At 36.5% G+C, this 14,146-nt stretch overlaps 1 protein-coding gene across 3 annotated transcripts in view; it reads left to right on the forward strand.

Moving 5' to 3' along the window:
- Rint1 (RAD50 interactor 1) overlaps positions 1-14,146 on the forward strand; it is a 133,295-nt gene that overhangs the window by 29,638 nt on the left and 89,511 nt on the right. For all 3 annotated transcript variants that reach the window (XM_068225947.1, XM_068225944.1, XM_068225940.1), the window contains 2 exons: positions 1,713-1,844; positions 4,909-5,173. In XM_068225947.1, coding sequence (XP_068082048.1) covers positions 1,713-1,844; positions 4,909-5,173 — 397 coding nt within the window. The remainder of the gene's footprint in view (positions 1-1,712; positions 1,845-4,908; positions 5,174-14,146) is intronic.

Below are 14,146 nucleotides of genomic sequence, written 5' to 3' on the forward strand. Positions count from 1 at the left end.
TGCTAGTTGTTTTACGTCGCACCGACACAGATAGGTCTTACGGCAACGATGGGACAGGAAAGGGCTAGGAGTGGGAAGGAAGCGGCCGTGGCCTTAATTAAGGTACAGCCCAAGCATTTCCCTGGTGTGAAAATGGGAAATCACGGAAAACCATTTTCAGGGCTGCCAACAGTGGGGTTCGAACCTACTATCTCCCGAATACTGGATACTGGCCGCACTTAAATTTAATTTATGAACTGCAGATATTTTGTACGAGTGAAACTTGATCATTTTAAGGCCTTTACAGGCAAAACCTATAGACATGCCATATATTTTTGGGAGAGTTGCCGGATCGATTTTTTTGGACTTAATTCCGTTGTTGCTCAGATATCTTGAAGTCATTGCTCAGTGAGAGATCATTTAGGGCACTGCTTCTTCCTGTCAAAAACAGAGCCTGTTTCTCTCTATTTCTTAAACAACTGCATTACCATACTTTTCAATGGCGGTAAAATTTACATGAACATTTTTCGTACAACTTCTTTAAAAATTGTGTCTCAATGAAAAATATCTGTTGCTCTTCTAGTGTATTGCATCACTGCTATCACGTGTCTGACATGTTCACATAACCTCACTTGACTGCAAATAAGAGATGTGTAGTACAGCTTGACCTTGAGACCGTCCACCTTGTCGGTCAACTGTTAGATGCCAGGCGCAGCTCAGCCTGGCATTGTCTGCCAGGTGGCAGAGGCTAGGCCCAGCGGAGCATTTGTGGCACTAGGTGCCAAATACACTGTAATAACTTTCACAGCTACATTGTACTTGAAACAGACTTTCATCCTATTAGGTCGTGCTGAATACATACTGTACAGAACAAAAATGCCCAACCAGTCACTAGAGGGAACCTTCAGATTTTATGTTTGATGTTCTCTCAGTCGAGCTATGGTGACCTCAGTCATTCAAGTTATATTGGCAGAAATCTAAGCTACAGGTCTGGTTCTACAGCCAGCGCAACTGTAGAGTGTGCACTAGTTGCCTGCTTTGGGCCATTTGAGTTGAATGCTGTATTTGGAACTGGTCTCTGATCATATTTTTTCTGTACTTGACAGCTCTTTGGCCTGTGCTATATGTACTCAACATGACCTAATGAGCTGAAAGTCTCTTTCATATCTTGATTGTGTTCCCATATTTACCTCACTTCGTAATTAATTCCTTTTTTAATTTTGAATGACAAAGAGATTTATGAATATGAGTTTCTTCAGTCTGTTTGCACTAATTCATTATCACATATTTAGAAAATACCTAAAAAAGAAAACAATTATTAATAAATTATACTTGGAAAAGAACCCATTAAATTACCAACAAACTAGCACCTTGCACTCTTTGCTGGTCTAGTTAAGTTCTAACATTCAACTATAGAAGGGTATAAACAGAATTTTAACATACAGTAAATATATATGTTTTAAAGTGTGATTTGATAGAATCTGATATGTTCTGTATTTAATTAATGGTTTCTTTTTTCAGGTATAATCGGTTAATAAATGTATTTTCTAAATTTATGTTATGTTATACTGAGTTTCAACAGACTAAAGAACTTCACAGGTATAAATTAACTAAGTCAAAACTGAAAGGAAATAGCTTCCATTACAACAAAAAATAACAAAGAGAAATAACCAACTTCTGTAGATATGTACTGGTACCAGAAAAACTGTATTTTTTTTATTTCTTGTTAATAGTGAATTTGAAGAGGTTCTTAAGGCCATCAAATGGCCTGTGATAAGTGGTAATTCCGTGCTTACCACACCAACACCAGAATCTCTTCAAAAGTTTGATCTACTGACGGAACATCTTCTCCACATTCAGCTCCCGTATCCTTTAGCAGCTGCATGCCTATTTGAGCTCTTCTGTTATTTAATTTCATAAAAATAGAACATAGCAGTGAATCGTGGAAGGTATGAAGAACCTGAAAATTGAATGAGTAATGACACTTTGATCATTTTATTTCATAAATATTTCTGTATTATCTATCCCAAGCAAGTGGCATCTTGCATTCAGGGGACAGTGGGTTCAAACCCCACTGTCACCAGCCCTGAAGATAGTTTTCTGTGGTTTCCCATTTTTACACAAGACAAATGCAGGCCTGTGCCTTAATTAAGGTCATGGTCACTTCCTTCCCAATCCTAGCTCTTTCCTTTCCCATCTTGCCATAAGACCTCTCTGTATCAGTACAGCATAAAGCAAATTGTAAAAAAAAGAAAGAAGTAGAAGAAAAACCTGTATTGTGTATATTAATCTCCATCAACCCTGCTCCAAATAGTCCAGACCTCTTTTCATCATTTATCCTGCTAAAATGGTGTGGTACTGACTTCTCTCTCAATACTGGTAGATCTTAAAGAAGAATATTTTGTTACTAGTTCCCATGACCATTCTTCATAACTTTTGAGTTTGTTTCTGGACATATTTTGTAATTTATTCTGTAACATTATATTTTACAGCATAGTTCTATTGATGTTAAGATTAACCTGTTTTTCTAATTATTCTGGTTGTGATGTTCTGTACTTTGACTGGCTTCTTAAACTCATACTTACAAGGGCGCCCATACACGAGGGCAAGGTGCCCTCTCCCCCAGCTCTCAGGGAAAGGCAAAAATCTAATGTAGTCAGGTGTTTTCCTTTCAAGAAAATTATTTAAAAGTCAGTATTACGTAGAAGTAGTAGTACCGTCTCCCACCAACAGATAGGGTATACCATGGGTTATTCTACCGCAGATTACAAGTCGCCATTTATCTTTCAAAATATTAAAAATACTATGTACCCCCAGGTCTAGCCCCCCCCTCCTACAAACTGCCATATGGGCGCCCATGCATACTTATATACATAATAATTTCCTCTTACATCTTAAAAGTCATTTTGTTTTCTATCTCCATTATTATAAAGTGATAGTGTTGGTGGTGGTGATAATTGTTTTAAACAGAAGTACAACTAGGCAACCATCCTCTATTATAAAGTGATAGTACTAGCATTTCTATCTCATACAAGCAGTAAATATTACAAGAGTGATAATTTAATCTAAAGATTGGTCAGCCCAAATTCAGCCACTTTGGGATACTTGTGACATAGCTGAGACATTGTGTTGGTAAGCTTCAAGATCTCAGAATCCTAATTTACTGCATATTGATGTAAAGCCTAAATGATAACAAAGCTGAATGTAAGTAGGATTGTTACCATTGCAAGAAAGGTCTGAAAGATGAATAAGAGTGTAGAAACTGGAAAACAATTATGTATAGGAAGAGTTTGGTAAGGAACTAAAACAACTAATCCTGGGGCTAGAGGTTGGCACCATAGAAGAAGAATAGGAAAATTTTAAGGATTGTCAGTAGCACAGAAAGTGAATGTAGTAGAACATAAGGAAGGTAAGACAGAATAGACACCATGATGAAATAACAAGTTGAAAGTAAAAGAGTTGGGCTGACTGGTTCAGTTAGTATAGCACTGGCCATCTGAGGACAAAACAGCTATCTGAGCCACTCAGCCCAGTGGAAGGCTAAGGGAAAAATATATTAGATGTATAGTTATTGCAGCTTATGCAGTGTCAAAACATACGGAAATGCAGGAATATAATATATTGCTAAAGGTGAGGAGAGATAGAATGAGAAATTAATATATATGGGCAGGAATAATATTTGAGAAATTGAGTGATAAAATAGACTGAGATGGTTCTAGGAACATTAAACAGATGAATGCATAAGCAGTCTTTTGAATTACAAATGAGAGGAAATAGAAGAAAAAATACCCAGAGAACAAGAATTGTACCTTGTTGAGAACATTATTGAGCAAGAATATCTTAATGGGGATGTGGCTGTAGATGAGAAGTGAAGAAAGGATAAAGAAATATAGAGAGATCATATTTGCCCTGATCCAACTGAATGTTGATGAAGGAAATCAAATGATATGGTGATGATAATGTAAAACATGCATGGGCATTTATTGGTTCACAAACCACAAGTGTTTCTTGACCTGAGCTGCAAGACATGACATTGCAGAAGGTCAGTGTTCATTCTTCCATTTCATAAACTTCAAATTAATATCAGTGCAAAATGATGCATCTGTTGAACAACAAAGTTGATGTAGATGTATTCGAACATTTTTCAGTTGTGAAGCGTGTGAAATTAGGATTATTTGTGATAAAAGGTTTGATTATGTTTGCTTATCTGTGAATAACTGCTTTCACAAATAAACAATGCCAGGTTTTGCCCATACATGATGTGAAGTTTCGTATTATGTCATGAAAATTTTCGAAGAAAATTTAAACCAGTTATTTTAGCACTTCATTCTCCCACCACTTGGTGAGAAATCTGTGATGTTTGTCACTTGTCTATCTTGCCCCTTAAAAGCAGCATTTTATACATATATATGGTATGTTAGAAGAATGGTTTAATTTTTACTGAAAATTTTCTCCATTATAATATTGAACTTCACATAAAAATTAAGTTAACACACCTGAAAAAGCAACCAAGCAATCTTTCAGTTTCACATGACTGCTCATGTTGTGTTTATAGCCATGGGACCTCCAGTTATATTTGGAATTCAAACCGTAGGAACTTGGATTCAAACCACAACCACATTGTTAGTATTTTGTTCTCAATTTTTTTTCTTGCATTCTCATCACCATGATGTCATGATCCTTAGCAGACCTGAAAACAGCATTTGACTAGTAATGGTTGCAATCAATTCTCCTTTTTATTTATGACAACACCACTGACTACTGGTGAATGTTGATATTTTAAAGTTTTTTTAAACAAGGGCAGAGTTCAGCAAACATGGCAAGTGGTGGTGGTGGTGGCTTTTTTTTTTGTGTGTGTGTGTGTGTGTGTGTGTGTGTGTGTGTGTACATGTGATTTTGTATGAAAATTTTCCTTAATATAATCTTCAGTGAAGATTTAGTAGTTCATCCAGTCGTAACGTCTACTTTATTGGTAGACTTTGCTCCTCTCACATTGCCAATGGTGTTGCTATTACGACCTCTGAGGAAGCGCTTCCTGTTCCACTTTCATGGCAACAAGCAGACTAATCGTCCAGACAAGCCAGAGTGGTTCTTTACCCAGGTTTTGACGTGGATAAGAGACCATGAGAAGTTTGTTGGCCAGCGAGTGCAGCCAGTGTTCAACAGAGTTGGAATGCAACACGTATCAGCTAAAGTATGCTAATTGAGTAATTCTTTCCTCATTTTAAAACATATTTATGCTCACTTCTGGTGTGTGTGGATGTGTGTTTATCCTGAGATTGTTCCTGAACTCCATTCTTCTTTCCGTCTTCAACCTATACATTTGACCCATTTAGTATTTTGTTCTTAAATTTTTTGTTCTTGCATTCTCATCACCATTGCAGTGATGTAGAGAAACCAATCTGGAAAATCTGAGAAAGACTTCTTGTCACAAATTGTAAAGAAGCACTGTGGGATATTGAAAAATCTGTTAACACATTCACTGCTGGTGCCACTTATAAGTGTTAGAATATGCTGCAAGCCCATACAGGAAACACTTTGGTATTAATAAATTATCATAAAAGTCAATATTTAGTAATTACAGAACTCAAACTTCAAGATTTCATCTCCTTGCTGATGCAAAGATCTAAAGAACCAGCAGCAAACATGTCAACATGTCAGACAGTTGTCTAGCCAGCATCTGTCATCTAACTCTTTAATTCAGCAGTGAGAGCCTCTCAGCTGTTCCGTATCTGGTGACAGAATGTCTGCTTATACTGGAATTATATGTCTGTTTGTTAGAATGTAATGCATTGGTTTCACTACTGTTTTTGATGATTAGTAAATTTACTCATTTGGGTACTTTCAGCTGATATTGATTGGTTGTCCTCCGCATCCTACTTTCAAGACAGGAACACTTGATACCGTTTCTTGTTACTTATACCAACATTATAGTTAGAAAGGCATTTTTGTATTATTCGTCTTCTTCTCCTCCTTCTTCGGACGCTGTCTGCCCATGAAGGTTGGCTATTCTATTGATTTTAGTCATGAAACAGCGGTTCGAAAGAATTGAATAGAAGTTTGTTCATACCAACAGCGCAAGTCTTTAAACCAGGAATTTCTCTGTCTCCCGACAGATCATTGCCCTTCAGTTTTTCCTTCAAAAGTGAGTTGAATAAGTTCATATTATTCACCTTTTATGATGTACCCTATGTTCCTGAGCTGACAGTTGCTGAGCGATTGTGGTGTTGATGTGCAGGAGGCCTGCTTAGGTGTTTTCAAAAATAATCAGCTTAGTCTTGCCAATATTCATAAACAGACCAAGTGCTGCACTGATCCTTATGGTGTTATTAATAATAATTTGTAGATCAGTAAGGCTGCTGGCTGACAATACCATATCATCAGCAAAGTAATGTTATTAATGACATTTGCATTGTTTCTGAAGCCTAGTTTTAACATCCTTGAAAGATTCTCTGAGCACAGCCTCAGAATAGGTATTAAAAAGGAGAGGGGACAAGACACAGCCCTGTCCACAACACTTTGTATAGTTATATCCTCAGTTGTGTCTCTCTCTGTTTTGACCTCTGCTTTTTGGTTCCAGTAGAGCCCTAGTAGTTTTTAAAATCTCAGCAAATTTTGCATTAGAAGCACAATCAAAAGCCTTTTGATATCATAGGTAATAAATTTCATATTATTCTGTATTGAAGAGTAATATAATGTAAAACAAGAGCTAAAAGGTTTCCACCTATTCAATACTTATTTATTGTTATTTATTTATTTTTTAGGTTACAGTATTTATTGTTATTTATTTATTTTTTGTTTACATAAATAGCTGTTGAATAGGTGGAAACCTTTTAGCTCTTGTTTTACATTAGCTTTTTATAGTTGAAGAAGCGTGCATACATGTTGACATTCATATCCAGGCATCTCTGAGCCAAAACATTCAAAGAGAAAAGAGCTCTGCGAGTTCCCAGTCCATTTCTAGAACCAAACTATGACCAATTTTGCATTCTCATTTCTCATAGATACAAATGTGGATGATGTAGGAATACCTTTAGGACATGGGACATTAGGCTGTTCATGTGATAATCATCACAGTGTGATGCACTAGCTTTTCTTTGGTATGGTACCAAAAGTTGATCGTAACCTGTCAGAAGGAATTCTCCCAGTCCAATTCACTGCATTGAATAGTGCCGTTAGTAGGTCTAGGTTTCTACCATCACCTTGAGCAATGAGTTTGAGAATTTCTGCATGTGTCTTGTCTGGACCCACAACTTTACCTCTCTTCTGAAGCTTGATTGCATACAATAATTCATATTTTGTTATGTCAAGACTTGCTTCATTGTATTCATCATTACAGAGTGATTTGTCTGGTTGCACATCATTAAATAGGTTCTCAGTGTACTCCTTCCAGCTCTTCATCTTTTTTTCAGTTCCCAAGATAATGCTATTGGTATCCCTCAATGAAGCTTTATACGGCTTATGATATTTCCCTGTAAGTTCCTTGATTTTCTTATGGAAGTTGAAGAAATTGTGTTTCTCCTGAAGATCTTCTATTTCTCTGCATCTTTTCACCAGCCAAAGTTCTTTTGCCTCCCTACATTTTCTCTGCACTGCCTTGTTCAACTCTTCATTTTGATCTTTATCCTTGTGCTTCAGTTTCCATCTTTCTTCCATAAGTTGTAATAAATTATCCATGGCTGCTTCTTTGAGCTGCTTGAATATAATGCCATTATTTTCATTTCTGTTTATTGAGAACATTGATATTTTGAAATATGTTGTGTCTATAAGTCAGATTGTTGTTGAGTGTTAAAATGAGTCCTGTGGAATTGATGTAGAAAATTTCAATGCTTGTGTTGTCGTTTATATCCCCCTGGTAAACCAGGGCCCTGTTTCATAAAACTAACTAATAATATTACTTAATAATATTAGAACTCATAAAATTGATTATTAGTTAACCAAATTCTGTTGCATAAAGATTTACACATGACTAATAAAATATCTTCACTAATAATATTAGTTCATTAGTCAGCTGATACAGATGGAGGTTAGAATTGGTCTGTTGCATACGTTTTTGGTTTAGGTTTGTTCCTGGTGGTAGGCTAATGCTTCACTACAACCGACTATTAATCCACATGTTCGAGAGGCTCACTCGATATTTTCGTTGTTGTGACTTTGATACATATGAAAATGGATAAAAGAAGTGAAAATAATGTGAGAGAAGAAAGTTTCTTTGTGGAAAGTGATTGAGTTCAAGCGTCAACTATTCACAGCCTTTTGCACACTATAACCCTCCGTGTTCCTTTTACTTTTTTATTTCATGTGCTCTTAAAATTTTTTGTTGAGATGGACTAGCAAAATCTTTGTTTACTACCCCCTGTTGGTGGGAGCGGTAGAATAAAAGCCACGGTATCCCCTGCCTGTCATAAGAGGAGACTAAAAGGGGTCCCAGGGCTCTCAACTTGGGAGCGTGTGTTGGCGAACACAGGGCACTGAGATGAGTCTTGCTTCAACTTACTTGTGTCAGGCTGTTTCATCTACCTTTCCGACCTCCCTTGTTCAACTCTTGTCCTTTTCCGACCCTGACGGTATTAGGTTGCGAGGCCGAGAGAGTCTTTCATTTTCACGCCCTTCGTGGCCCTTCTCTTTCTTTAGCTGATACCTTCATTTTTCAAAATGTTGGATTCCATTTTTTCTATCTGATTAGTGTTGTTATAGACGATGGTTGCCTAGTTGTAGCCTACTTCCTCTTAAAACAATAATCATCACCACCATCATCTTGGTTTACTGGTGATATAAGCCAAGATTTTAAAGGATACCTGGAGTGTCCGAGCAGAACTGCACTAGAGAAACACAATGATACTGTGTATCACTACCAACCAGTGGAGTGCAATGTAAAGCTGCTATTTTAAGGTTATGCTTCATTCTTTGCAGTTGAACGTTCTAATACCAATCCTATCAAGTGAATACTCAAAAGTTCTGTAATCTGACCTAAATCTCCCATTGTATTCATATATTTGTTACATGCCAGTACAGGCTGTTTTTGTTGTAACATTTATTGAACGGTGAATACCTATGCTCGTTCCTTCGTATTTGAATCAGAGTCGACCATTTCAGTGATCTTCATGATTTTATGCCAGAATATTAAAATACCACTCACTTTGGTTTCACTAATAATAAGAATTATGAGTCAAAATACACTCATAGAAATAATCCTAATAATATGAGTAAATTTTATTAGTCATGTTGTCTATGAAACAATTTACTAATTATATAAGGAATATCTACTAATAATTTTGATTCATAAACTAATTACTAATATTATTAGTTAATATTATTGGTTTCTTACCAATAACATTAGTGAAAGATGTTTTATGAAACAGGACCCAGAGCTGTGATGGCAGGATGAGCTTGATAAAAAGACCTAAACCAGTCGGACATCACAGGAGATTGGAAGAGAGAAGCACTAGATCAGTACAGGTGGAGGAAAATTGTTAAGGCAGCGCATGGTCTTCAGGGCTGATGATCACTGAATGAGAATGATTTTATGTTTGAGTTCTCTGAAGTGATTCGTAAACATCATTTTGAATTTTGGCCAATTTGTCCAATGCATAATTTGGGCTCCACTGCATTTGAGGGTAAACTTCAGGTAATAATAATATTTCTTGGTTGAATTCTGCCGAGTATTTTTTCATTTTGCTTTGTTCTAATTGCTGCCTAATGTACTCTAATTATATGAACTTTCTTTGTGTGTGCTTTAATTTTTAATTGACATAATATATGTGACTATATTCTAGGCAGTAACTGACAAAGAAAGATGTTATTTCTGCTTCTATTTAGGTTGATTGTCATGTAGCTATTTAAGAAAAGACATTTGCTGTAGGAGCACTGCTTCCCTGTTGTAGGTGGGCTTAAAGCTATTTCTTTTATTAATCTTGATATTACCTAGGAGTGTACTGACAGACAAGGCTTGTCACAGACCTGTGGATTGTTTAAAATCTCTACTGGATTGGAAGTAACAGTGTAATCAAGTCATCACCAATGTCCCACTCCAGTCACCCAGGTGTAGTTTACAAGCCTCCTCCACTCTTTTCTGTCCTTCCAATTTTCCTGCTCCTCCGCTCCGCTTTTCCTGTAATCAAGTATCCACCGAAAATGTCTCTTCCCCTCTTTTTTTCAGCCCAGATTTCTCGTGCATTCTCAGATTTTTCAGCTTGTGTTTTAGCATTAAAAGGCCTAACATCTTCTTTTATCTCTCATTGCTATAGTCTTCAAGCCTCTGTGAATTAATAAGCACTTCACAATTAAAATATCAAGGAAGGTTCAACCTTTTCAATACAAAACGTGTTGCATAAGATGTTCACAACATAATATTTATTAAATAGTTAGAACCGGTTTCGACGCTCATTGCGTCAAAATCAGGTACAAAAAACACAATGGGCAAAGTACATGTCATAAAAATTGCATTAATAACTCTTGCATGGCTGAATACAAATGGTAGGCTGCTTTTTCTTAAAAGCTAGAAGTACTTGAGTAAAATATGATGATGTGATGTGACACATAAAAGCATAGTAGTTTGATGGGTAAGTATTGTGCATAAAATTGAACTGGTGCTTTGAACATAAAAGTCTGAATATGATGATAAAACGATGTGGTAAAACCAAAGTAGTAAAACAGTCCACTCTTCTGATGTTCAATTCAGGCACAAAAGTCCAGGTCCGATGTTATATAGCAATACCAACAAAAAGATTTTGTCGAGGCCGGGACACCTGATGTTGGGCGATTGAATACGGTTGATCTTCGAATTAGTCTCAGCTCAACAGGGTGGTGAGTCTTAAAAGAAAGGAAAGAAAAACTAAGTTGGTGAAATGAAAGTCTAAATGGAGTCGCGGCCAAGGATGATAGGATATGAGACTCACCTTGTTTAGCTTGCTGAGTGTGTGGTGTAAGAAGAGTTGTGGACAAGTGAGATGGGTGTGACTGAGGAGCGAAGTTAGAGTGAGAGAGGTGGAAAGGGGGGGTGAGGAAAAGGGGTAGGGAGGCGGAGTTTAAGGCGGGTCAGGAGGGCGGAGTGGCAGTGGTGTGGGCCGTAAAAGAGTACTGTGGAGAGCGTGAAAGATCGATTTTCCTCCCGTGGTTTTTATACCTCTAAAGACTTCTATTAGGAAGTCGAAAAGAATATTGGATTTTTAGAGATTTCATTAAGATTTAACTTAGGGTTAAAAAATTGATCTAGGTGAATAAAACAGTTCTCCGTAACGTCGAGTAAAGGGCCTTTATTTATGTTTTTGAGAATTTCTAGGTCTTGTTCTATGGTAGTAAAATTATGCTTTAAGTCATGTATATGTTGGCCTATTGTGGAAAATCTATTATATCTGATGGCATTAACGTGTTCTAAGTATCTAACTTTGAAGCTGCACCCGGTCTGTCCGATGTATGAGGAAAAACAGTTTTTACATTGAAAACGGTAAACGCCTGACATTGCGTAAATGTCAGACCTGTTAACTGATTTGGAATTGTGAACTATATCTATGTTTCTATTGCTGGTTCTGTAAGAAATTTTAATATTATGCTTCTTGAAAATATTCGTTACACTGTGTATGTTTTCGTTAAAGGTGAAAGTGGCGAATAGGGCAGGGTTATGTCTTTCTTTGGTTAATGTTGTCTTTAGTCTATGTTTACATTTGTTAATGATGCGTTCTATGAATGAGATGTTATAACCGTTGAATTTAGCAATGGCACGAATGGTGTTCAATTCCTTCTTTAGGTTTTCCTTGGATAACGGTATTTTTAGTGCACGGTCTACCATACTATAGTAAGTGGCGCATTTATGTGCGTGTGGATGTGTAGAGTCGTTTCTGATAGTAGTCGCTGTTTGGGTTGGTTTTCTGTAGATATTGTATTCTAAAGAAGAAGGATGTTGTTTAATTGTTAGGTCTAAAAAGTTGATCGAGTAATTGGACTCGGATTCTAATGTGAATTTTATATTAGAATCAATCTTGTTTAAGTTATTAAGAGTGGTAGCTGCATTAACCGTTCTGTCATCTAGAATAACCAGAGTACCATCAACATATCTAGACCAGAAGTGTATATTTGAAAAAGTGTTATTGGTATTAATTGCAGTGTCTTCTAGGAAATCTATGTAAATTTCAGCCATAATTCCTGAGGCCGGCAACACTCTCCACTTGCCCTCCCCCCCCCCCCCTCTTTCCACCTCTCTCACTCTAACTTCGCTCCTCAGTCACACCCATCTCAGTTGTCCACAACTCTTCTTACACCACACACTCAGCAAGCTAAACAAGGTGAGTCTCATATCCCATCATCCTTGGCCGCGACTCCATTTCGACTTCCATTTCACTAACTTAGTTTTTCTTTCCTTTCTTTTAAGACTCACCACCCTGTTGAGCTGAGACTAATTCGAAGATCAACCGTATTCAATCGCCCAACATCAGGTGTCCCGGCCTCGACAAAATCTTTTTGTTGGTATTGCTATATAACATCGGACCTGGATTTTTGTGCCTGAATTGTACATCAGAAGAGTGGACTACTTTGGTTTTACCACATCGTTTTATCATCATATTCAGACTTTTATGTTCAAAGCACCAGTTCAATTTTATGCACAATACTTACCCATCAAACTACTATGCTTTTATGTGTCACATCACATCATCATATTTTACTCAAGTTCTTCTAGCTTTTAAGAAAAAGCAGCCTACCATTTGTATTCAGCCATGCAAGAGTTATTAATGCAATTTTTATGACATGTACTTTGCCCATTGTGATTTTTGTAGCTGATGATGACGCAATGAGCGTCGAAACCGGTTCTAACTATTTAATAAATATTATGTTGTGAACATCTTATGCAACACGTTTTGTATTGAAAAGGTTGAACCTTCCTTGATATTTTAATTGTGAATCTCAGTTCAATACGGGAAAATAAAGTTTTTATTTTATAATGACAAAGCTAACCAAGCAAAATTTAAAGCCCATCAATACATGGGCGTAAGAATAAAGATCGCAAAACTGGGCAAGGACATTAGTTTCTTAAAACAATGTCTATTATACAATTTAACTCCGAACTTTCTTAAAAATTACTCGAAAAAAATACAACGAAAATCTCTCCAACACTCGAAAACCCAAGCCAAGGTAAATAAAATCTGGCTTAAGAATGAAATAAGATTTTTATACAAGAAAAAATCTTTTTTAAATAACAAATTATATGAGACGCACCTTGAGACAGCACATTTACTTTCTAAAGCTCAATGGAATATATTCCAAAATAAAATTGCGGACAAACTGTTCTATATACTCGAACAAAAACAAGCAACACATGAGAAGAAACTTAACAACCTTAAAAATAACGCAAGGCTGAATAGTCCAACTACAACATTTCCTAACGAATCGAGTACCCGTAACCTAGAGTCTTTAAGAGAACATTTCCATCCCCCAGTAGCTAACTTAACAGAAATAGCACTTTCAGACAAGGAAAACGAGATCCTCGAAAAAGGACCAAAACACAATTGACCTAATCCAAATAAAGTTAATATCGCTACCACACTAATCATAGAATCCAAAACAGCCATAAATAAAATACCTTTAGACGCACAAGATGAGGTTAGGTTCGATGTCAAACGAACTTTAAACAAAATCAATAACCTAAAAAACAGAACAACTCCCACTAATATCAGTTCACATAAAAAAACCTTCGCAGAACGAGAACACATTACAAAACTTGCGGAAAAAATTAAAGTTCATAACCTTATCATCACAAAAGCTGATAAGGGCAATACAACGGTCATCATGGATAAAAATGATTATATCGATAAAACAAAAAGTTTTTTCAATACTGGTTCATTCTCTTTAGTCAAAAAAGATCCGACACAGCAAATCCAACGTCTTCTAAAACAAACTTTAAAAAATACATCATATTTTTTTACAGAACAAGAAAAAACGAGATTAATTAATATGAATCCCGGCCTGCCTACCGCTAAAGCTCTCCCCAAAATCCACAAGACCGGCGTCCCCATACGCCCCATCATCAACTATAGACCTAGCCCATTATATAAATTGGCCCAATTCATACAAAACTTTCTTAGTAAAAACTATAAATTTCAGTCGAAAAAATCCGTAAAAAAACACCATCGAACTAATCGAAAAACTGAATAAATTTGAAATACTACGATTTCAC

This window comes from Anabrus simplex, chromosome 1, assembly GCF_040414725.1.
Source record: "Anabrus simplex isolate iqAnaSimp1 chromosome 1, ASM4041472v1, whole genome shotgun sequence".
NCBI lineage: Eukaryota > Metazoa > Arthropoda > Insecta > Orthoptera > Tettigoniidae > Anabrus > Anabrus simplex.